This window comes from Phyllostomus discolor, chromosome 3 (assembly GCF_004126475.2).
Source record: "Phyllostomus discolor isolate MPI-MPIP mPhyDis1 chromosome 3, mPhyDis1.pri.v3, whole genome shotgun sequence".
NCBI classification, from domain to species: Eukaryota; Metazoa; Chordata; class Mammalia; order Chiroptera; family Phyllostomidae; genus Phyllostomus; species Phyllostomus discolor.
In genome coordinates, this window is record NC_040905.2 from 167829182 (window position 1) to 167855246 (window position 26065).

Sequence of the window (26065 nt, forward strand, 5' to 3'; positions counted from 1 at the left end):
AATTTGAGAGCTGCCACTGCCTTTCGTATCTTTTAATATAGTGCTCTAATATTCCGATGCATATAAGGCTTTCCAGGTAATGCTAATGAGTGAAGGGGACAGCGTGGAAGAGACAGAGGGAGTGGTGGGGACCATGGTGTATCAGAGAGCACACACTCCTTATAAAAAGGCAGCCAAGATACCATGATCAAAGTGGTTTTTGTCATGCGTGACTGTGGTCATGTGTTATTAGATCTTCAGATTTTTCAAGACAAGACAGAAATATGGAATTAGATGGGAAATGTATCCATTTTTAAATCTTTCAAATTTTTAAATCCTGTGCTAGACTCTTCTTCTCTGCTGGTGAGGTGTGAGCCGTAGGCCACCAGTGTGCAACCTGTTTCCGGGCCCTAAGTGATTACCCCTGTGCACCCCAACAGTTCTTGGCATGAGGATGGGAGAGATGAGATGGCGGCAAATAAATGCACAAGGAAGTCCAAGTCATATTTCGAACTACTGAAGTTTCTCTTTTTTTTATTGCAAAACGTGTGTTACAGAAATTTCAGAAAGTTTTTCCTGTGGTATCTGCCAACTTCTGCTTGGAATTATATATCTAAACAAACAAGCTCAAAGTGCATTGTGAATCCAATAACAGACCTTTAAAAAAAAAGAACAATTCCTCTAAGAATTGATATATATTTATAATGTCGATAGATATGCAAACCACTGCTTATCCATACATAAAGAAGGAAAGATGTATATATATTTAACAAACCCAATTTCAAAATTGTTTTATTTATAGGAATTCATTTAAAAATGATATTTTAATAATTTCCCCATTACAAACTATGGTTAGAACATTTACAAATGAGAGTCTAAGTTCTATGTTATGAAACAGCAATGAGTACAGTTACTGCGTGTACTGTTTTGGACAGCAGCAGCAGTGGTGATATAAACTCAGGTCAGATGCTGCTGTGACAGGAAGCAGATAAGCCTGACACGATGCTACGGTGCTCCTCTTCTGAATCTCCCTCACAAAGATCCTGCGTTTGGGTTCACAATGATGTGGCATATATCATTCAGGAGGACCATATGCCCCTGAATAGGGCGAGTTCCTTCCCCCCACCTCAATTCTCAGTGTGTTTTGTATATACACTCTGAGTTGGAATTGAGCCTGTGATTCTGGTTGGCTCTAAATCAGAGGTCCCAAGCTATTGCCTTGGGGACTGAATGCTGCTGGCAGGTACATTTGTTTGGCTGACACGGTGTCTACAAACGTGAATGTGAACGTCTTTGTTGTGGGACATGTGTTCTCTCATGCCCTACAAATCCCACTTCTTCCTGTTGTCCCTCACCAGTCCCACACTTGTGTTCCGCATCCAGCCCCTCCACCTATTGGACTCTGCAAGCCCACAGTCTAGATGCAGATGGCTGGTTCTGATGACACGTGGGAAGCTGCAGTGGAGGTGCGAAGGACCCTTTTGGGATTCAGACCGGCAAAGAATTGGTTGCGGCTGATGCAAACACCAGCCAAGTTGGTCTTGTGGGGTAGCACTGAGGGAGGAGGCTAAGTTAGTGGGAAGATTAGGACTGGAACATAGTCTGAATGTTGGGCTGTTTCTGCTAAGTAGCCACTACTTCAGTTTATTGTGCCAGAGTCCATAGGGTACTGAGGTAATGGGACTCGGGGTCTTTTGGTCTAGCCAAAAAAGCATTTTGTGCTGTGCTAAGGGAAAGGAAGAAAGACAAGGGGGTGGAGGAGATTGCACTCCAGGCACGAGGCTGAACTTCCACTCCCACAGTTCTCGGCAGCCTGCCTCTGCCAGAGCAAGGCCTGGGTCAAGTTTGGTGACGACATTTCAGAAAGCCTATGGATATGTCCCTTTCTAAACATTGTGCAAATAGTGTTCTGAAGGTAAGGCCGGGAAGGGGGAAGTTAACTTCACTCTTATTGCCATATAGATTACTCGGCCAATGAAATCCTTAGACAACATGTATGATAGAAATTGTCATGTCTTGATTTCATTTGCAGTGATCAGTGCAAGGGATTCATCAGGTAAAAGTTAACACAACTACCTTCTCAAGTAAAAATTTTTAAAAAGGAAAAGAAATAAAAAAAATCTTATTTTCTTTATATCAGAACCAACCCCTCCTTCGGTCGACTCTAATCTGAGAGAGAGAGAGACTGAGATGTAAAAAGAAGAGAAAACTTGGGCCAGCAAAGGTTGAGAGAAAGGTTTTTGCTGTTCCTTTGAGGAGCGGTCCTTTATAAGACTGTACAGATTGGTGCCTCTCTTTTCCAAGTGTTGAATGGCTTCTGATAATGAAATTATGATTTCTTTAAAGGGCAAGCTCTTCAGAGACACCCGGTGCTCCAGCAGACTCCCAGTCACCCACCTCTCACCTGCCCCCAGGGCAGGCTCACCACCAGAAAAAAGCTACCAGGTAGCAGGGAAGTCGGATGCTGTATCACTTGACCGCTCATTCATAATGATCTGTGGACTTCAGCACTGTCATCAATGGACTTCTCACTCTCACCTCTGGTTTAGCAATTTGTGCCCAGTGGCCCTAAAGATTCAGAAATATGTCTTTCGTATATCACAGATGCACCAACGCCTAGACCTTGGTAAACCCAAGTGCTGTTGGCTAGCCATCTCCAGGTCCCATAGCTATACACCTTATTGTTAATACTTTATTTCATACTATTTGTTCAGAGCTTTAAAAAAAGATTAAAAAAAACCCTTGGTTATTTTTTGTTTGTTTTTAATTTTTACAACTTGAACATAATCCCCAAACAATGTAAGAAGCCCAAGAATTTGAGTGCATCCCTAACTGATTTCAGTATCACAGCAGGCAAGAGTAAAATGTTAAATGCCTTTAAAAAGTCAAAAGAAATGCATAAAGCAGTGCATGCATTATGTTGCCACAAAATTAAGACTGGGTTTGGAGCGGGATTACTTCATTTAGGTCACATTGCTATTGTTCAAGAAGAGTGGGTTATAATGCAATATCTAGAACAAGTATATTACTACTTACACATTAGCATCACTTTATCTAGAAACAGAGTAGTGTTACTAAATGAGCATATTTATAAAATACTGTACACTGCTTCCATACTGGGTCAGCAGATGTAAACAAACAGCTAATTAAACTGGAGTTTAAAATATTATTTTAAGTTCATTTGTCAGATAGTCATTTGCATAACATGCCAGTTTGTCTTTCACAAAATCACAATTGCCTCCTGCAACTCGCAGGGCTGGTTAGAGACTGTACATCAGCTTATACACATATTTTACAGTGGTCTACAGGAAAGTGGAAAACATGAAGCAGGTCCGGGACAAAAGTGCCCATTTCACGAGGATACTAAATAACATGGAGTTGGGGACATAATTCATCCTTGCAACATGTGCTTCTTTATTGAATGTTACAGATTTATAAATGATTATAAAGCTGTCCTGTAACGTTCATTAATACAACCACATGCTACAGCTATGCTGAGTTAAACACAGGTTACATATCTGTTTACACGTATTTTATTATACAGCATTGCCCAACACATTGAATGGAATAGCCTACAGATATAGCATGATGGATGACTGGATAATATTTATTGTCATTAAAGAAGTCAAACAGCCCAAACATTCAGGAAGATTAGACTGTACAGCCTCAGAAAGTAGAATAAATGGACTATCCAGTTATCTACCATAATGTTATCTATAGAAACCATCTTTTAGAATACATTTGAGACATTCAGAAGAAAACACATTTTGTGTTTTTACAAGTACATTTTCCCCATTTGATTATTCTTTTATATATATATATATATATATATATATATGTATTTTCAAGAAGGAACTCTCAAAGTGCTAAATAATATGTTAGACCTGGAAGCCTAGATTTTAAAAAAATCCAGTTCCATAAAGTGCTGCATTCTGACGGCTAACACACTGTCTGGTTTGGAGAAACACACAAACTAGCCATGACGATTATCCCCAAGCTTTCTAGCTCCTCATTCAAATCCATTAAGGAGGGCATTGCTCACAACAAATATAAGGTATGTTGGTTTATAAGGAAATTTCCATGGTCATTTTCATAAAACATCCTTAATTTTTTTCAAAAGGACCAAGCAATTTAGAACAAATCATCACATATAGTAGTATATAAAAATTGGCACCTTTAGAAGATGATTAAACCAAAGCTATTACTTCCTTGAGTTCTCTATGACTTTATTTATGTTCCCCAATAGCTTGCTGCTCATGAGCTGCTTAATTCACAGAGACAGATAATTAACGTCCCCTTAGTCAGGGACGTGGTGGAATAAATGAGCTGCACACAAGCTGACTGTACGAGGCCACAGAATCGATGCCACATCAGTGGGCAGAGGATCCAGAAACAGAAAGAAATGGATTGAAACATAACACACGTGTATGCACACAGGAAAGAAATGGCTCACGAAAGCTACACAGTTTGTGTTTAAAGTCATTTAAATGTAGCTTATGCATTTCACACATGTCACAAAGATGGTAAGAACTTTATTTTCATGCACAACAACAACAACAAAAAAACCAGGTAGTCACAGGCCAGGACTGTTAAGTACTTTGTTTCCCAGGTCCTGCTCTGTCCTCTCCAGAAATCGCAATGAATGGAAAGTCCTAAACTCCTAATTTCTTTCCCCCACTTTCAATCTGGTCCAGAATAAGAGCCAGGAGGTGCTGTGATGTCCTGCTCTGTGGACATCTTTCTTGGAGTCCTCTACAGACCCTCTCAGAGAGCCTTCCGGCTCTGTGAGAGTGCACGCCACACTTAAAACCATCATACGTTAGGATGTAGTAAACACATCAGACTAGCAAAATCTAATCTAGAACAAAAATTACAGAATCTTGGTTCTGACTCTGGTGTTGAGACTTGGCCTTCCTGAGAATCACAGAGAATTGGTCTCAAAATGTAAAGTGCCTATTGTTACAACTGTATTGATTATGAACAAACATGGTTTCCTCTTCTTCATAATCAATCAGTATGGAACCCAGGGGTACAGGAACCTTATAAAGTTATATTGCAACTTTCCATATGTATACACTTTCTTTTTCCCCTTGGGGAGAGGCCCAGAGCTTTCATCAGATCCTAAAAGAGATTCAGGACTCTAGGAAGTTTAAGGGTAACTGACTTATTCTCAGGCCAAATGCATGTTTGCTTCTTTCTGATTCACTTAGATACTAAGGAATGAAAAAGAAATTCCTTAATTTTTTATATGTGGCCTCATCACTATTTCTGCATTCTACACCCAAAAAGTTTATTCTGCGGTTTTTGGGTTTTTTTTTTTTTTTTTTTTTACATTTAAAGGCTAGAGGTTTTATTCATGTATTTACTTGATGCCACATAATGAGAAAATTTGGAGTTCCCATTGACAACTAAAGAAAGAACCAGTTTTGTTTGGGGCTAGGAACAGTAAGTCATTTTCCTTTAAGATTTTATTTATTTACTTTTTAAAATTAGTGACCTAAATAGAAATCAAAAGAATTGAGGATCAAAATTTCTTTATCCCATTTCAAATCCAGATTCTGATGTAGAAGCAGGTATACCTGTATTCTAGAATCCACGCTACTGTCTGGTTTTGGATTATGTCTATTCTGATAGTACTTGGTTGTAAGCACTTTGTGCAGGAGAAATGAGAGGTCAAGATAGTGGCTGCTTTTGGACAAAAAAAAGGTGGGGGGCAGTACGTAGGTGGCAATTCATTTTAACAACTTTAGTTTGGTACATGAAAAAGTTAAGGGGAAAGGGAGTTAAAAAATCATAAGTTCAATATCTGATGAAATACAATGAATTCTTTCAATGAAATTTCTTGGATATTAAAAATTGTGGTTGTACCTCAAGGTGATAGAAAAGTCCAGGCCTCTTAAGAAAGCTCTATATGCCTGTTTATATACTATATATAACATGTCTCTGTGTAAATGCATATATATGTATATAAGCAGCACACACTATAGAACTCTTTACATGGTTTATTTTCTTCCTACTTTAGTCTACTGTATCTTTTTAATAGCTCTGTGTACAGGAAAAATACTCATGGCATGCCTGCAACGAGGGCTTTGGGTTGACACCAAACTCTCAGTCTAAGGTTATTTATGGTTTTGAAACTTCCTTAAAAAGTACTTTGGAACATTTCCATAAAAAAGATACCAGCCCTTGAAAAACTCCAATTAAATTTATGCTGAGCTCAGATTAAATGGCAAAACTCTAGGTATGAAAATATCCACCAGATATCCACATATAAAATGGCCCTGCGGTGAGTGGTGTGAAAATCGGCAGTTACGTCTTGGAGATGTTCAGAAGACAAGGTGAGGTCATGCACATGAGGAAGGGTCGCACAGCAGCATCACACACAACATGACTGGTGAGATGTCCCATATGGCAATTTTAGGGGAGTTTTGCCCCCCGCTCTCTTTTTTTATTAGTTCACGATACATACTCAGTGAGCGAATTCATTGATGACAGGAGAGATACAAAATAAATTAAAAATATAGAATTATTTAGTTACATTCATCCTGAGCTTGCTCAACTATACTTGGATGCCCACTGTATATAATAGGCCACGTGACATTTGCTTTTAACATCAATTCTTTCATTTCACTTGTAATATTACAAAAGGCATTTCTTTTCCCTTATTTTCTTCAAAAAGATTAACAGTTGTGGCACCAGAAGGAATATATGAGACAGGTGAACTATGACTGTTACCTGGTTCTTTCTTTATACTGATCAATTACAGAAGTGTTGGCATGAGAAGGATGTGGACGTTAGGTAGAAACTGCTTGCTGCCGGCTTATACTGAATAAAAAGGATGCTCTTCATCAGTCACCAGTGATGGAGCCAATGTGAAAAGAAAACAGAATTGAAGTTTTAGAATATCTCATTTGTATGCTGGCTACTTATTTTATTTTATTTTGCAAGTTATCCCTGCTTCCTAAAACTCGTGATAATGGTCAGAATCGAAAGACTCCTCCTGGCGTTGAGAATGCATGAAGCCCTTTCATTCCAGAGCTCAACGCTTTCTGAAGTTGACTAGTGACACACACCTCGTCTCAACCCTTTTTCTCCCTCATTTTCCCCTCCTACCCATCAAGCGTGAGCATGACTTACATCCCCTGTGTTTGGCACTGGGCCAGATCAAATGCTTTCTTGATCTGTGGCCCCAGAAGTCAACTTTGAGTGAACACCTCCCAAGGCATTGCTTCTTTGCTCAGCTAAAAATAAAGCAGGTACACTTCAAGGAATGGGAACAGGTGGAGTTTGGGGAGAATTTTAGGGCTGGATTCTGAGCCTCCTGCAATGCTTATGAGGAAGGTTTAGTGTGCTTGCTTTCAAAGCTGTGGAAAGCCGAGGTTTCTTGGACAGTCTCCTCATGGACAGGCTGTGTCCCCTCGGCCCTCTGGCTTGGAGGACTTACTCCTCTGGAAGGGATTTCGCAGGCTTGCTGTGTTCCGCTGCCTGTCGAGTTTGTCACTAATGGAAAAGCTCTTCCTGGTGTGTGCATATGGCGCACTTGGCTCCTCTGCGGAGAGGTAGAGTAGCTGTTGGCGCGCTCTATCTTGGGGATCGTGATGTTGTTGGAAAGGGTTCTGTCTGAGTTATCGCCCTCCTGGGGGGGTATTGCGAGGCGGCTCTCCGGCCTTTGGGCCTCATTCTCCTCAGTGTCAGAGCTGGGGTGACTCAGTTCTGCTTTCTCGCTCGGGATGGCAGCAAGATGCATCCTCCACTTTGCCTCCAAGGCCTCCAGGGAAGGTGGCTCTGTCAGCAATTGCTTGGGGGGCAATTGACACACTTGTATCAATACAGTCTGTAATACTTGTGTATTCTGCTGTTTTCACAGGCACCCCAAAATTGGCATAGTAGCTCCTCGAAGGAGAAAACATAAAGCTATGAGATTTCACAATTGGGGCCTCTTCTAGGAGAAAGGGCGTGGTGGCTAGGTAGCGGCTACTTTTGGATACGCTCGATGGTGTGGTACGTTGGAGGGTCAGTGTCCCATGGGTTTTGGCACTCTGGGAGGTGGGTTGTAGTCTGAAGAGAAGATCTAGTGTCCATGGAGGTGATGTCCTCGAAATCAAATGCTCCGGCTTGGAGGTCTGTCCGTGGGTGCGAGAGTTGCATAGGCACTACTCGAAGGAGCTGTGGAAGGTACTTGAGCCAAAAAGCTTGGTTCGCCTAGCCCAAGGATGTTCACGGAATTGTCCAGAGGCTCTATATCACAGTGGAGCTCATCCATGGCAGAGACATAGATGTCTATACATGACGATGGTCCTTCTGGAATCAGGAACGATGGCCCAACGTGTTGGTAGGGGCTGCAGGGAGCTTTGGATTCCTTTGCTATAGAGTGGGAACTAGTAGCCCGGTGTAGGCTCAGGGACCTTTCTTTAAAAAGACTTTCCAACTTTTCTATACCACCTTTGTCTTCATATTGACTGAATAGAAAGAATGGCTTCGCATACGGGGCACTAGGGTTGGAGAAGTTGGGGACATGTCTCCCTCACCTGCAGGGTCTATACTCTCTTGGAGCTTGAAGGTGTTCCCTCCTGGCTGTTGAAGCTGCTCTGGCGGACGATGTAGGCTGCATCTGTGCAGTCCGAGGAGGTCCGAGAGCGGATTTTGTTGGGACTCGGCCGCCTCCAGACCTGTCAGACGCTCCAGGGCAGTGGCCATGCGCCCAATGAGGTCCTCGAGCTGCGCCCAGACTGATATCCACAGTCTGGAGTGAAGCCTTCATGCAGTGCTCTCTCTCATTGACTTCCTCCAGTCGCATGGACATGTTCTCCACCCTGGTGAAGAAGAGAGAGAATGAGAGTCACCAGGGGGGCAGGCTGCTCTGCTGGAGGTTTACAGAGCTTTGGACAGGGAGGCCAAAACTGTGCCTGGACCTCTGTTCATCAGTGTCCCTCTCCAGAGGGAAAACTGAGAGGTTAGATAAGGGCAGTGATGTTTTCACTGAGAATGATAGAATCCAAATCTTGCTGAGCTGGAAGAGGCTTTAGAGATGAATCTAATCCAGTGATTTTAATGGCTAATCCCCTTTTCCCTCAATGAACTTAATGCACGATCTTGATAAATAAACACCAAAGTTGAAGAGCCTCTAGTTGAAGTGGAGTCCCACCCTTTCACACTCTGTGGCTTAGCTGTGGCTTGGGGCAGGGGTTCAGTGACCTAATAAGTATTAGGGTTGTTGCTTATCAGAGTCCAGAACAAAAATGAGAATGTTGCATATCGATGACTTTCTTTTTTCGAAAGAATTTTAGAATGTAGCTCTTTTCATTGCAGTTTGTATGGACTGTGGTTATTCTATTTTGTATTTATATAATAAATTTTGTTGTTATTCACAATAATCTTTTTAAAGAATTTAGAGCCTCCAAAGAAATTAATATGGTCCTGTTACTGAGGCACCTGGAATAATTTAATCTAATTCAATCCTGTCAGTAATAAAAGAAAAACAACCATCTAGAAATCTGAGTAAGATTCTATAAAGTAACTTGTGGTAAACTCACAGGGTGTCCAAACCCGCAGCCTGCGGGCCACATGCAGCCCAGGATGGCTGTGAATGCAGCCCAACACAAAATTGTAAATCTACTTAAAACATTATGAGATTTTTTGGTGATTATGTGTTCACAATGTATTTAATATGTGGCCCAAGGCACACTCTTCCTCTTCCAGTGTGTGGCCAGAGATGCCAAAAAGTTGGACACCCCTGCGTGTCTATTGATAAGTGAATTACCCTACTCCTTTGTTTCTCTGGGTAACTGATCACAGATGCCTTACGTTACAGTAACTTTGAGGTGTCTTGGCTCTCCCTGTTAGAATTCTTAAGGGCATGATCTATCTCATATTCCTGTTACATTTCCATGTTGCCAGCCTAGCACAATACCTTGCCAGGTGTCAATACAGAGTTAATCACTGTTATGAACTTGATGTCCATGACCTAATAAATTATCTGGCCATGTATTTACAAAGACAGAAGAAGCCACATGTTTAAAATAAAATTTTGCCCTATTTTTCGCTTGCTTAAATTAAGTTGGAAAAGACAAACCAAAGCCAAGTCATGGTTTGAGCTCAAATGTTCACTGTTAAAAGCCCCAAGGGCAAATCTTTGGGAGAACCTGAATGAGCTCCATTCTCTTAACTTTCTAGAGAGGATGAAGACACTTTCCCAATACTCCCAATAAGTAGTGTAAATCTCTTGACTGCTGACCTAACTTAAAAGGAACAAGCCCCGTGTGCAGAATAAACTGTACAGAGAACGGTGGGAATTAGAGCTGGGTCCCCCAGCTGGGGTGCTATCGGTGGTGGTGTTGTTAATAACGTAACACCTCTATTAGGGAGGAACCCTATGTCAATGCCAGAAGGAGGCATGAGTCAGTGGTTTCCCTCTCTGAGGGACCTGCAGGCAGGCTCTTTTCTTTCTTTTCTTTTCTTTTCTTTTCTTTCTTCTTTTTTTCTTTTTCTTCTTTTCTTTTCTTTTCTTTTTTCTTTTTTTTCTTTTCTTTTTCTTCTCTTCTCTCTCTCTCTCTCTCTCTCTCTCTCTCTCTCCCTCTCTCATTTTAAACCGCTCTCCTGCTGGTCAGGGTGGGGTTGTGTGATTCCTTTGCCTTGGGGCACATTTCTGTTTCTTCTCTAAAGCCCCCCCCCCCCCAACCCTGCCTAACAGAACTCATATCATTGACTGCTCTTTTATCTTTCAGCTTCTCTTCTCAGGGCCTAAGGTTTGGGAGACATTTTTTGTTTGCTCTTTTCTGCTGCCATAACCACCAGCTCAGCACTGCCCCAAGGTCCAGGTACACTCAGCCACCCTACCCAGGTATGTTCTCAAAAGACTTGTACATTGAGCAATTCTGCATCTGGCAAACCCAGTGCTATTCACCCAGCTAACACAGCTATTTCAGAAGGAAAATACAACTTTTCCCTCTTTCACTTTGTCTTGTGGAATAAACAGCCTGAGAAACAAATTACTTAAAATAAAGTTTGTGTGTCTTATAGACTTATAATTTACTTTTTCATCATCTAGCTGATAGAGTTTGATTTTGCAAGTCCTGCCATTTCATCTTTTGCAATGCAATAAGCTTTGGGTAAGTGGGTAAAATACTTCATTAAAGGCAGTAGGAGGGCAGAGCATGCATTTCTGTAGAATGAGACTTTTTGTTTCAGATACTCTAGGTACTGGGTCTCCTTAGCTTTTTAGTGTTGGCAGATAACAAAAAGCAGAATAGTCTTTCTCTCCTTCTCCTTTCCTGGAGCTGGTGAATACAAGATGGTTTACAAGAGATAAAGATGCTTTTTTAGCATAATTGCCTGTGATCATCTGTTGGGAATTGCCCTGCCTGGTTTCAGAAGCTGTAATCTCCGAGGCTAAGGCTGAGTAAAGGACCTTGGGACCATAAGCCACTTAGGAGACAAACCTTATCTTCCTTTCTTCCTTGTAGGGGCACCACCTCTGCCCCCTTTCTCTTTACCCTGCTTGGCTCTGGGTGAACAACTGGTTAGCCAATGACAGGTAAGGCTCCTTAAAAGAGGGATGACCTAAAACAGGCATGGTCGTGAAGGACCTTCCCTCAGGGAAGGACTTGGGGGCTACAGAAAAAGGGGTGATGGACCCTCACCCCTCAGCTTTGACATAGCAGGAGTCCTCATTCTGACTGTGAGAAGTCTCCTAATCTCTTGGCTGCCTTACTTCCCCTGCCTGATTCAAGCCTGAAACAATGCCTTAAGCCTGAAACAATGCTGGAGGTGGGTGTGGCCCTGTGCTGGAAAGGGCAGGTTCCTAGGGCAATCAGGCCTAAGAAAGAATGTATAAAATCCTATGAAACCTGCTTTGCTAGTACCCTCAATTTAAATGATAAGGTCCAAGCAGAAAGTGAGTATGTTCTCCAAAGTTTTATGGCCCTTTAACTACCTGACCCTGATTCAGAATAAGCCCTCAGAGTTCTCTGAATGTTATCCATTGTATAATCACTTCTACCTGGCAATGATTGATGAGTTTTACATATATACCCTATATTCCTGTTAAAATCAAACCCAATAAAAGCTTGTCAAGGCAAGGGTTGAGGCGCTCCCCTCTTGAGAGAGAAGCTGCACCATCCCTTTTCCTCCACAGGACTTGGTAGTCCATATGAATTTGTCATCCCATCCGTAACGCCTCGGACCCCAGGAGCTGGGATCGCACCAATCATCGGTCTGAGCACTGTGAGGGGACCCTGCTCCCCATATTTCACCACCCTCAGTGCAGGACCCTGCACTGCAGAGAAACTAGCAAGTGAGAGACAGAGCTAAGGCAGCTATAGGAGGCAACGGACGAGTCAGAATCTGGCTGCAGGCCATAAATGGGACATAGAGACTAAGGAGCCCGAGTTGATAGGAGGAAGACAGGAGGTTTGAGGAAGAAGAGTCTCCTTTGGGAAAACAGGATGTACCCAATGGGAGCCCCAAGGTGAAGGAGTGTGACCTTGGGGAACAAGGAAATAGGGGAAGGAAGCCTGCTAGACTGGGTCAAAAATTTATATGCTTGTTTCATAACTTAAGTGTGTCCCTTAATTTAAAAAGAATTCTTGCCCTGGCTGGTGTAGCTCGGTGGATTGAGCAAAGGCCTGAGAACTGAGGGGTCACTGGTTTGCTTCCTGGTTGGGGCACATGTCTGGGTTGTGGGCCATGTTCTTAGGGGGGTCTTGTGGGTGGCAGCCACACATGTTTCTCTCCCTCTCTTTCTCTTCCCTTCCCCCTCTCTAAAAATAAATAAATAAAATCTTAAAAAATCTTGAAAAGTTAAGTGTAAATGGGCATGCATCACAGATATAAATAGGTCTGAGGAACAAGCAGGAGTTTTGGGATGATTGTTAGTCATTAGCGCTGACTCTGGTCAAACTACTCAGGGGATAGAATGGAGATAAGAATGATAAATTTATGGGTCAATAAAATGCCCCAAGGAGACAGATACTAGAAGTGACTAAGTAACCAAAGCAGAGGGACTATGGAATGAAAGATGTTGAATGGGAGGAACTCTTTATTCTTCTTTCCTTTTTCATGTCTCCAGACCTTGTGTGGCTCATTTCATAGTAACTCAGGAAGCAATTTCAATAGGGACCAGCAGGGGCCTGGGAAAGAGGTGAGGTGAGGTGGCTTGCTCCTGGGAGCCCAGAAGACTGACGGCCAGGAGGAAATCTTGAGGAGGTCAGTGGAAAGCCCAGCTAAGAAGATGACTAGCCTTTTCAGCCAATGAGATGAGGCAAAGAACGTTCCAAAGAAGATTCTGGTGACACAGAAAATTTCAGCTTCAATAGGTAATTTCTTAAGGATTGGTGTCTTCCAGAAATTCATTTTCTTTTCTGATAACCTTAAAATGTGGTTAAAAGACATATGGTTAAAGGAAAAAGGATTGGCGGGCCATGTCTGTTCTAAATTTCACACATTCCTGGAGTGCTGGCGGGAGTGTGGCGTATAGGATGAGAGGTAGAAGCAGTCCGTAGCACGTGACCCCCATCTCAGGGGCTCTTGTGGGAGGAAAGGGTTTAAAATAAACAGCCAGTGATGCAGGAACTAAAACTAATTCTTGCTTATCCATAGACTGATACCTAATTTGTGAATTTTTAAAGTCTCTTAAGGTTCTATCCTTCCCTTTGAGCCAATTACCCTTCTATTAACTCTGAGAAGAAAAAGGGAGAAAAGCTTAAATTCAACTCATCAGTGGAGATACCAAAGACCAGCACTGGGAAAAAATCTGGCAGGATGTGTGTGAAGCTCATCTTTTTTTTGGTTTACACTGTGTTTTGTTGTTGCTGTTGTTGTTGTTGTTGTTGTTGTTATTTATGAATTCCATACACTCTAAGTTATTCCTGTCTTTATTTGTTTTGAGAAATTATACATTAAATATACTATTAATAGTCATGTGTCTATCACTTTTTGGATCTCAGTGAAAGTGAAAAAAGGATATAAAGTCCATTGGCTTGGGAAGATAATTTTAGATTAAAAGATGACACTGGGAATAATGTATACCTCAGTTTGCTTAGATTGTTAACTGCCAAGAAGAAAGTCAAACTGTAACTTCTGATGAGTGGAGTCTGACAGGTGGAGTTGATGGTGAGATGATTTTGAAGCTTTAAATGAGGGGTCTGAGAATGAAATGCCTGTGGGCAGGGCAGATCAAGTAAACAGGTGAAGCAGATGACACATAAGAGAATAGAGGCAGGGATTCTGGGGTGGCAGAGCATGCCAGTCCAAAGGCATTCAGAGTGAATTTTAATAATCACTACAAGTCCAATACAGCAGCCCTCTCTGGGCAGGTGCTGCCTGAAATTCATCAGTTTGTAAATACTGCTTTAAATGAGTGGAAGGAACCAGTAAAAAATTTCCAGCTGTGATCAGAAAATGTAGGCAACCTTAATAACTAAAAGGAAATGGAAAGAAATGGCAGGAGGCTACAGATATGAAAATGGTTTCCTGATATCCAACATCCCTGGATTCTAGGAAGTATAGGAGTTTGACATAAATTCTAGGCAGCATTAAAGAATGGATTAGTTGTAGGTAATTAAGCAGGTGGTATCTTTTGAGTACTTAAAAAAATAGGGCTCATTAATAGGAGATTGCAGGGGATCAATATTAATCTTGTCTCTTTTTTGATAATGTAGGCTAGTGACATAGATATGCAATATCTGTGGTAAAGTGCATTGTTGTCTTACTGGGGGGGTTGACACACTGGGTTGACTAGAGCAGCATAGACACCTGGCTGGCTAATTAACCAAACAAGAAATGATAGAACAATGGACCAATGTCAACATGAAAAGTATTTTTTTTGGAGTCAAGAAATATCTTGGTTCTGTCTTGGTTCACCTAATCTGTTCTGATGAGCATTTTGGTATGCTAATTGAGCAAACAATGATATAGAATGAACAGAATGAAAAATTAATATACTGGTGATGAAATCAGGATCCAGAGTCCTTGAGGTTCTGGAATAATGAATAAAAATGGAAAAAATTAAAATTCATAGCAATGAATGTTAAGTCTCAATTTTAGGTTAAAAGCAAACATCTCACAAGAACATGTTTGAGGATATTTGAATCAGCACATGTGAAAAGGCCCTCATTTTATTTTATTTTATTTATTATTATTTTTTAAAATTTATTTCTTTATGTTTTTTTTTAATATATATTTTAAGATTTTATTTATTTATTTTTAGGAGGGAAGGGAGAGAGAGGAGAGAGAGAGAGAGAGAGAGAGAGAGAGAACATCAATGTGCGGTTGCTGGGGATCATGGCCTGCAACCCAGAATGTACCCTGCTGAGAATCGAACCTGGGACACTTTGGTTCCCAGCCCGCGCTCAATCCACTGAGCTATGCCAGCCAGGGTGAAAAGGCCCTCATTTTAATGAATTGTAGGCTCAGTCTGAACCAAAGACATGACCTGGCTATAATAATCATAATGCAAAATAAAACATGTAGATCAATAATAATAATAACCACCATTCACTGAAAGCCTATTATCTCATGTTACCTCAATAACATTTAATACTCTACAGTTAGGTGTAGAGTATTGTACAGATGGGAGCATAGGTTCAAAGGAATTAAGTAACTTTCTCAAGGTCACACAGCTAGTTACTAGAAGTTAATATTAAAATCTTTCCATTGTGCTGTGTTCTTCATTTTATAACACGGAAAGAAGTACTTGTCCTATTGCACTCTATGAGTATTAGCCCAGCACATATAGTAAAGGGAAAAAATAGTAAAGGAATGAATAAAGGAACTAAATCTAGGCTGTAACTACAATCCAGAATTAAGTTCCCTTTAGGTACCACATTACAGGGTGATGTCGATAATTTAAAGTGGATAGTGAGAGGACTTCTGGTCAAGATGGCAGTGTAGGCAGATATGGTTTGCCACTTTGCACAACTACATCAAACTTACAACTAAAATATAGAACAACTATCACTCAGAACTGTTAGAAATTGAGTTGAATGGATGTCTGACAACTATAGAATTATAGAAACCACATCCATCCAGACTGGTAGGAGGGACACAGATGTGGAACAGGCTGGTCCTTCATCCACATGTGGTGGATAAAAATTCAGAAGGGATACCTCAGGAGTGAGGAGTCCCAGACCCACACCAGCCCCCCAAGTCCAGTATTCCAGTGCCAGGAAGATAAATCCCTACAACTTGGATGCAAAAACCAGCAGGGACTGAGCTGGTGGAAAAAACTGCTAGACCCCAAGCTGTTCCTCTTAAAGAATCCACACATGGACTGACCTACTCAGACTTACTCTCTCTGGGCTTTGGTGCCAGGGTGGTGGCTTGAGGAGCACCAGTGGCATGCAGGGGGAGGCTGAGGTGTTTGGCATCAAGGTAAGCAGAGGCCCTTGTCCCTTTTCTGGGCCAATGAGCTGGTGCTGTATCTGAGACTCCATCAACTTGACTAACACTGTTTGATCCCCTTGGGAGATCCCCCAGAGACTCCCCCCACCCAACTTGCAGGCCCACCCAAGATGCTTTTCCATGTGAATGGCTGGTCTTCACTAATGCTTCACAACTTTGTAAATTCTCTCAAACAAGCAACAGCTGCCCTCAGTGAGCCCCTGGCCCCAGCAGCCAGCCTAGGTTCACAGCTTTGCTTTGCCTAGGAATCTCCAAGTCCAGAACAAGTAGCAACCATCTGAGATTGCTTTATATCTCAGGCAGGGTGGTCCCAGGAAAACACAGGTAGGGGCTGACTTTGGCCTGCACCACCCAGGAAACCCCAGAGCCAGCATACCCAATGGACAGCTACAGACCACAATGGAGTACAGTCACCCCTCCCTATGTCACGGTTCACTTATTACAGCTTCACTGTATCGCCCGCAATACAGTGAAGTTGCAATAAGTGAACCGTGATATAGCGAGGGATGACTGTATACTTCACTGGTGAGTATGCTGTTAAAATTACGTAGGTTTAAGAGTGTAGAAAGTATTTAAGAGCATATGAAGTTTTATAAGAGTGTGGGAAAGGTTTATAGGAGAATGGGAAGGGTTTATAAAGCCTTAAATATATATATAAATAATAAAATAAATATAACGCTGCTAGTTCATGGATTTTCACCTATCATGGGGGTCTCTGGAATGTAACTCCTGAAATAGGTGAGGGATGACTGTACCATCACACTGCCCCTGCACAGCTTGTCCTCTGTGGAGGATGGAGGCTGGTGTTAAGCGGTCACAGCCATTCCTTGCAGCCGACTAGCCTGGGTAAATCCCTCCCACTGACCTGCCAATAGCAACCAAGGCTTAACTCTAAGAGGAAGGCATACTCAGCCCACATGAAGGGCGCACCTTGAGTACCTAGCTTGGGTGATAGGGGAGGCTGTGCCACTGGACCCTAAAAAAAGTGCAGGATATTATTAACTTAATTATATTCTGGAATTGTATTCCTTTAGATACATCAGGTCATTGCTACATAAAAGTGGGAAAGATAAGGATTTTTCTGAACCAATTTCCTTTGAGGTGTTAATGATCTACCAAATATTGTATTGAGTTCTTTATATACAATTTGGGTGAAAAATTATGATATAATAATGATGCATTCAAATGGATAATTATGGAAGTATCTTTGTGTTTCTGAAAAGATTCATGCAAATACATTCAGTATAAATAAATTATACATTAAAGTTACTGGCAGGGGGAGGGAGGTGGGGTTCACTATGTGAAGAAATCCTTTTTCTGAGTCTTTTAGTAAAGAGCCAGCTCTTAATTTTTCTGACTTCAAATTTCTGTATTGGGGCTATTGACACGAAGGGAGAATTATATAATATTCTGTATAATGTATCGATTGTGTACAGTTAACTTATGTAAATTAAATATGTACCTACCTAAATATGTGTATGTGTGTATCTATCTATCATCTACCTATCATCTATCTATCTTTCATCTGTCTATCTAATATAGGACAGGTGGTTTCACCTGCCACTCTACTCAGAAAAGACATGATGTACTAGAAGATGTACGAGATGGGTGATATAAATCCACTCTTCCTGAGTTAATCTCTGTTCCCGCATGCACCTCATTGTATTTCTAATGTGCTATGAGCAATTATAGGGTTTAGAAATGTTATTTTTTGCTCCATTTACAAATGTAAAACAAACCAAAACCACAACCACCACCAACAAAAACAAAACCCCAAACACAGACTGAAGCACCAGAAGCAGCATGAGGCCTTAGCTTAGATTCACTTCCCTGGCCCCTGGGCTTGGCTGTGAGGCTGTCCTGGTCCTCCTGGGCCCCCGTTCCTCCAGAAGGTCAGCTAATACTTAGGACACACAGGGAGTGGGCCTAAACCCCATCCTGGATTTCTGGGAATCGCTCACCTTGGTCACCCTCCTGGAGGGTGGGGACTCTGAATCCACCCAGAGAGGCCCAGGTCTTGAGGTAGGAGTCTCCTGGGAGTGTTTGCAGCTGTGGGGTGAGAGGCTCAGGTGGAGGCTCTGTAGTTCTTTTTGGTTTCCTCCCAAAAGGAATTGGTGAGATGGTCACCACAGGCTCACATGCCCTGGTGCCTGCACCTCTCGGGTCGTTCTCCAGAGAGGCCAAGGCTTCTTTGTGTCTCCACGTGCCTTCCTCCTGCCTTTCTTTCCTCCCCAGTCTATGGCTTTCTGAATTCAAAAAGCTTTTCAAAGGCCGTTGGTCATAAGCTTTGGAAATATGTCTGAGCAATGGGCAATGTGTCTACGTGGTACAATTTTCTGGGAACCACATGGCTATATTTCCATTAATAAATAGTTTTTACAAGGCCTCAGAATAAGAGGATCTTCATATTTGTAGCTCCTTTCTTAGTTTGCCAGAAAATTGCTTCGCATCATATCATCTCGAAATGTTCTATTTCGCAATGACAGATGTGTATAAAATCTATTCATGGCTTTAAATTTTATTAATATTGGCTGAGTACCTATGGATACAATCACTCAATGCCCTATGCATATACACCTACATATGTAGGCTGTATTCTTTGAAGAAATAAAGGGCTAGGGACAGAAAAATGCCATTGTGTAATTTTTACAAAACCACTAGAAAATGTATGAAGTGCGTAAGCAGACAAAATGTCATTTTTTGAAAACTAGAAATGACTGATTCAAATCTTAGAAGGCTGAATTATATCAACTAAAATCATCAATATATTATGCCTTTCCCACTATTTATAAGCTTCTTCTGACTTCTTTATATTGCAAATGTTTAAAATTTAAACAAACATCAAAAGCTTTGTAACCCTCTGGGTGTCCTTTAGAACAGTGGCTCCCAAAGGCTGGGTTTTCTAATGTGCCAGCTTGGGATGAAGTTTTTATTAGTCGACAGCAAAATGAGGGAAGAAAAAAAATGTAAGTTCATTTGCCTAAAGCTAGACTTAATTAAATGAAAACAATTCTCTTCTCTTTACTTGGATATTTTTCTTACAGCCCTACTAGTCCACAAAACCATTTGGTCAACAAGATCTAAAAATATATGATTACTGGGTGGAAGAATCTGATGTTTTCTTTGCTTTTATTTTGTGGTAGAAGAAAAAAATGAAAATAATTCCAGGAAAAAAATACATGGAAAACCTCAACCATTATTCTTGTTTTTTTTTTTAAAGATTTTATTTATTTATTTTTTAGAGAGGGAAAGGGAAGGAGAAGAGAGTGAGAGAAACATCATTGTGTGGTTGCCTCTTGTGCACCCACTGTTGGGGACCTGGCCAGCAACCCAGGCATGTGCCCTGACTGGGAATCAAAGTGGCCACCCTTTGATTCACAGGCCAGCACTCAACCACTGAGCCACACCAGCCAGGGCTCAACCATTATTCTAATTCACAAATTTCATGCTGTTGTTAATTCAGAAGGTACCCATATAAGCCAGGCACTGGGACTAGCTATACCTTTGGAGAAGACACTCAATGATTTACATAACACACAAACCTGCTGGAGAGGCTTGAATTGGAGTAGGTTTCCCTTGGTTTGTGTCTGGGTCAGAACTTTCTGATTTCTGGTCTGAGCCAGCAACGCCTGCCCTGTTCTGAGTGCAGCGATCTCTAGCATCCAGGAAGGCGACTGCTACTGCCTCTGGAGAAGCCTAGCATCTGTACATCTGGGATTTTGATCTGTGAGTCCTTCAGACAATATTCTGTTCTCTCATAAGCTTAATGATTTCTTGGATAGTAAAAATAAGCACAAGAGTTCTCTCTCTCTCTCTCTCTCTCTCTCTCTCTCTCTCTCTCTCGGATATGCAAACTAAAGCAACTGATAAAGCACACCAGGCCTAAAACATCCCGAGACACGACCAGGAACACACCTTTCTGAAGTCACCCGTATCCTCTCATCATTGGACGAGTTGAAGCGATCATCCTTTTCCCTGAAATATTCCTCTATACACTGCTCTTCAAAATCATGTACTTTCTTGAGCTCATCATCAGTTATGAACAGCTCTGTGGAAAAGAAATGAGATGTGTGGCAGAGAAATAAATGTGATGGCTTCTGGTCCGTGGGCCTAGTGACATTCCTACCCTCGACCAAGGTTAGGAGGAGGAGCCTAGTTTCTCTGCTAAGTCTCTAAATCCGAATCCAGTCAGGTGACTTCTGCCACTGTCCCCTTTCTGTGTGTTAGATTCACTGTGGGCCTCTGCAGTTCATCTGGACACATCCGGTTTACTGCAGGAACTGGTTACAATTATTGAGGTTGTAAGGCCAAAAATGTAGCTACATTCAAGGAAAGGGAAGCAAATGGAGGTTCTCAAAACTAAATTTCCTTTCCGGGCTGAGGAGTATGGCAGACAGACATTGTTCACTGGCCTTACTAAAAGCCCATTGTTCACTGGCCTTATTCCCCTTCACCCCCTTCCTATTACTGAGGCTGGTAAACCAAACACACACATTCCCAGCCTCCCTGCAAGGTAGCAACAGTGATGAGACCCAGTTCAGCTCAAAAAACAAAAGAAGTCTGGGCTGGGAAGGGGTGGTGTACTGGGATGAGGTTTTACTTTCCTGATAAACTATGGGTGAAGTGATTGTTCTTTTTACCTTTTTTTTTTTACCTTTCCTTTCTCTTTTTGCTTTAAATATAAATGTGATGACTGAAAGTGCAGCAGCTATTCTGCTGCCACGAGACAAGGCCATGCATTAAAGGAACAGCTGAGCCTAAAAATAGGACTCTGGGTCTTTGACTTCAGTGAGCCACTGTTGGCTCTGGGTTATCAGTCTAGTCACTTTTTTGCTTTTGAGAAAAATAAAAAACTTATTTATTTGTGCTGTTGTTAGTCTGTTTTTCTGTTGATAGCAGGGAAACTAATTCATAACTGATATGGGCATGGAAAATGGCCCAGTGTAAATCCGAACCTTTCGGTTCCCTGTCCCATCAGCTTTCCACTTGTCTAAATTTATGTTTTAGGTGGAAACGGTGAACTTTGCAATTCCCTGCCCCTTCCAACCCTCCAGCTTTAAAGTTTAGAGAGAAGTCAGCATTGCTGTGTCAGGGAAGGTGTTAAAAGCTTCAGAATTAGAGAAACAGTTGACTAAATGGCTTTGGTTTTAACTTTAGACCCACTAGTCATCACCTGGAGGTAATTCCTGGGCCTTCATTCTAGAAGCCCCTTCAGTAGATTTAGTGTAGGCGGTCTACTTGAGAAACCATTGTAGCTTGCTTGTATGCAGCTGGGTGCCCCACAGTCCTTAACTGTGAGTGGTACCCAAGGGACATTTAGCAATCTGCAGGAGCTGTTGGTTTTTAATGTGTGGAGGCCGGATGTGCTACATCCCCTGCAATGTGTGGGACAATCCTATACAATGAAGTTTTATTTGGCCCCAATGCTAATAGAACCTCCTTTTAGAAACACTGGACTAGAAGGTAGATGGTGGAGAGTCTTCTGTTTTGCCCTTTGGAAAATGGAAAGCAGGGCTGGTGTCCTCATGAAGTTAGATAAGGACAACCCTTAAGGCTTGGAAAACATTCAAGACTTAAAAAATGATTGGTCCAGAAATGATAATGGAAAATCAAACTCAGTCACCTGCAATTCAACTCAACTCACATAATGATACTTAAATCATATGTAATGCAAAATTGGGAGCATATAAACAGTTGATATATTTTGTAGTGGGATCTCTCGAAAGTAAGAAACTTAGAACCCATGAAAATGCTAAAACAGCTATGCTGGAGCCTGGCTTTAGCTCACTAGGAAACATGCAAGCCTAAGAATGCTTGATTTCAGCCTCAACTGTCTTCTTTCTGGCACTGTTTCTCAGGCAAGTATCCCCGCTCCCCTCCAAGTCTTCAGAGTTGTCGGCAGTCTGCAGGAAGCAGAAAGAGCCAGATGGCCACAGGGCCTCCATGACTGCCTATAGGGAGCAGTAGGGCTATCTGATTTATGGCTGCTGGGGGCTGTCACTCCAAGCTTACTCAGGCCGTAGTCCCTTTCATCTGGGTCACTCTCATGTTTCCTCCATCGGCAACACAGGTGCTGGAATATCATGGTCATGTGGCTGAAGATGATCAGAGGTGGGGGCAGAACTGGCCTTTCATGGAAAGTCATGATGAGCTGATACCTCTGAAACTTCCACACTTGGTTGGATATTGATTTTACCTCAAAAAATGTATTGCTGAAACAGAGACCAGAGAGAATCAAGTGAGACACTCCACTGCTTTCTGAAGCACCACACCCCTCCAGCACCCTCCCTTTATCCCCAGTGCTTTGATGAAGGACCCACTTACTTAAAGACAGCGATGAGGAGGTTGACCAGCAGGATGTTCGCTACTAAAAGGTAGCAGGCCATAATGGCTGGCACGATCCAGGCTCCTGTCTTGCAGGGAGGCAGCTGAATTATTTTACCATCCTCTCGGGTCTCATTCTGTCCACAGGGAGCTGCAGGGAGCAACACAGGCAAAAAATGAGAAATCATGGCTATTCGATTAAAGCAAAGTCTGATCGAATGAGGTTTTTTTAGATGGAGGAAAAACACAGCCATCTCAAAACAAATTGAAACAAAGAATTAAAAAAAGAAAAAGCCAAAATGGAAAAATGAAAGCTTCATGAATGTCCCAAGGGGCTGTTGCTACCCCAGGCGGGACCTGGTTCCTCTGTTTCCCAAGTTGTCATCCAACGTGAAAGAGGGGGTAGAGCCCTAGCTTACTCATGCTGCCCCGTGGTCCCCTGACTTTTGCCAAGGGGCCCTTAGGAAGGGCCTTGGTGTCTTTAGGAAGCCCGGGGAGGGCATTCCCAGGAAGCAGTTGTGGGGGGCGGGGAGCAGTCTCACTGCCCCATCAAATTCCTTTCAAGTGTGCTGTGGAGGCTGGAAGCCATAGCAGTAGGAGCAGCAGCATGGAGGGGCTATTGATTGGGAATTAATACCGGGCAGCTGTTAATTGTTGCAAGAAACACCAGGGCTCTGAGTTAACGTATTTGCTGTTTCAGTGAGGAAGGAACAAAACAGGGCAGCGCCTTGGGAAGTATTCAGAGGCTTGTCTCTCAGTGCTCCTGACAATGGCATTTCACGGGGCTGGGCGTGGGGGAGAAGGCGATGAGAGGTGTTGGGCCAGGACCCTGGAGCCTTTCTTTCAGTAACATTTCCATGCCAAAAAAGTGCTTTTCATGGCACAGGAAACAAAACCCAATTGCACTGGGAAAAAAATGGGCAAATGGAAAATGAAAGATCTGGAGGTGGGGTGAGGAGGAGATGTGTGGGACTGGGTGAGGGTGAGTAATGTGCTAATGAGGCCTGCTTTGAATTTCCAGGTAACTGTCAAGGGAAAAAGGAATCCTTGACAAAAAACTCCTTAGTGCTGCACACACAGCACAGCTGAGGGAGTGACACGGTGGCCTTGGATGCCCAGATAGGTGAGGTCGCCCTTTTGCTCTGGCTGTCCCTGTCCTTCTTTGGCTTTAGAATAGGGTCCTTTTGCAGCTACCTATGAGAAAGGGTGTGGGGCATGAAGAGTCTTAGCAGATGAAGATCTGCCAGGAAAGTTTGCAATGCTGACCCAGGATCTTCTTGACCAGAGTACCTGGCGAGGGGAGTCCATCCACTCTCAAGAGTTAATGTTGCTAAGCTGAGCACTTTTCTGTAGTTGCCACCCATGACCACACAGGGGATCACCTTGGGAGTTTTTTAAAAAATGCCAATGCCTAGCTTTACCCCAGACAATTCAATCGGAATCTCTGAGGGTGGCCTGGGCATCAGGGCATCATGGTTTTGTTCAGAGCTTCCTAGGTGATTTTCAGCTGCTACTAAGGTAAATTCACGGAGCTGAAATCAGGCTGGAAAAGTTATGTGATTCCTGACATGTCCTCAAGCCCAAAATACATCAATTATCTCAGGCTATGAGAGTTTTCATAATATCAGGACACTAAGACCCTGTTTTTAACCACCAGAGAAAGATAGCCAAAGCACTGCTTGCCTTTGGATCTACCCTGAAAGAGGATTGGGTCTTGGAATCAGATGTTTTCAAAGAGCCGGCATCTTTTTTATACTCAGTAGTTTGTGGCACTAACCACCCATGACAGCTGTCCCTTGGAAGTGAGACCTAATGCTGGTGAGTGGGGGCCCCCACTGGCTCCAGGATTTGCCAACTCTGGGGGGTGGCCCCGTGCCATCTCTTGGAACTTCCCACCTCTCCCTATGAAACTCAACTGGACCGAGTTCCTTGTAGTTCCAAATGGTCCTGCTGTCGCTCACTGCCCCCTGTGCCATTTTTACGCTTGGCTTCTTTTGTTCTAAAAGCCGCCCCCTCTGCACCATTGCTAACCACTGCCGCACGCTTTCAGTTTGTTGAATGCTGTTCAATTGCAGGTGTTCACTTAGCTCTCCAAGGCCCACTGCAGCCTCAACTTTCTTTCTCTTCTGCCCCTAGGTCTGGGCTAGGTGTTGACAAAGATTTTCTGCTGGATCGAACCCTGCTCAGGCTCTCCTGAGCTCTTTTCTAAGTAGGTCTCAGCTTTTGGACTTCTGTGTTTGTCTCTGCATTGTCCAATTTTAGCAAAAATCGTACTAAGCCAGTTTAGCCAGAATCCTCAATATCTTATCACTGATGATGTCATATCAGGTTTCTTATTATCCACCATCCTGCAGAGGACATCTGGTCACCCTGGCCAGCCTTCAGCAAGAATCCTGTTAGGTCAGTTTTGTGAGAGTCTCCCTTATCATCCTTGGTGTTTCCTCTAAGCTATTTTCTGTCCAGTGACCCCCACTCTGCCCCTGACTGTAAGTCCCCAGTTTTCCTTGTGTTCAGAGTTCAGTCCATTTTCTCTCCTTTATTACAAAGCTCCATTGCTGTGGTCCTACTCCTTTGAATAAAGTTTTCCTCACCATCTCTAACAAGTGTCATGAATACTTTTTTTAAACCAAAAAATGTTTCTTTAGTCATTCTCTCTTCCTTATAATCCCAGAGGCCCCTCTGCTTACCTCTTTGGGAGGCTTCTCACACCGTGTCACCATTACCAATGCACTCATCTGTGCCCCACCTGAGCTTCCTAGTGGGAACACTGTTCATCCTGGTTTCCCGTTACCGGGCCCAGTGCACACACACAGCACATCCACGTATATCCACACATGATCATGGTTTGGTGAACAAACAAGGGAGATCATGGACACGTTTGGTTCTTGAGCACTGACAGACATTTCCCCCAGCTCTGCAGGCCAACTCATGATGGACAGCCCTAGCTCTGAACTGTTCTTGGCTCCTTCCTTAGGTCCTTTCCAGAAATCCCACCCTCGGCTTGCCAAGAAGGCATCTCATACTCAACCAGACTCCAGGGTCTCTGTTACGCACTTGGCCACGGGCCTCAGGTATCACTTGCTTTGCTTTTCTCTCCTCAGGGTAGCTTGCCCCACTCACCCACCCTGTCCTCTCAGCTGACCTCCCGAGGGGCTGTAGTTCCTGTGCTGCCCTTGCCTCTGATGGGTGGGGAAACCAATCAAGAGCAGCAGAAAGAACTTCTTGGGGTAAGTTACAAAGTGTGCAGTTTAGGCAGATGAGGTCCCTGATCTCCATTTCTCAATGACCTTCTGAGATTTCTCTTTATATTCTGTGGGAATCTAAACTAAACCTGTGAGGGGCAAACACGTCCATTTTGCTCTTT

General features: G+C 42.7%; 1 protein-coding gene across 1 annotated transcript in view; it reads right to left on the minus strand.

The window, feature by feature from the left end:
* Positions 1 to 483: 483 nt before the first annotated feature.
* The window catches only part of TRPM3 (transient receptor potential cation channel subfamily M member 3), a 501162-nt gene continuing 475580 nt past the window's right edge, over positions 484 to 26065 (minus strand). The window contains 14 exon segments of the mRNA XM_036021739.1: positions 484 to 7360; positions 7363 to 7389; positions 7392 to 7535; positions 7538 to 7696; positions 7698 to 7964; positions 7966 to 8082; positions 8084 to 8433; positions 8436 to 8549; positions 8552 to 8627; positions 8629 to 8703; positions 8705 to 8792; positions 20293 to 20425; positions 22390 to 22589; positions 22702 to 22852. Coding sequence (XP_035877632.1) covers positions 7310 to 7360; positions 7363 to 7389; positions 7392 to 7535; positions 7538 to 7696; positions 7698 to 7964; positions 7966 to 8082; positions 8084 to 8433; positions 8436 to 8549; positions 8552 to 8627; positions 8629 to 8703; positions 8705 to 8792; positions 20293 to 20425; positions 22390 to 22589; positions 22702 to 22852 — 1952 coding nt within the window. The 3' untranslated portion in view covers positions 484 to 7309.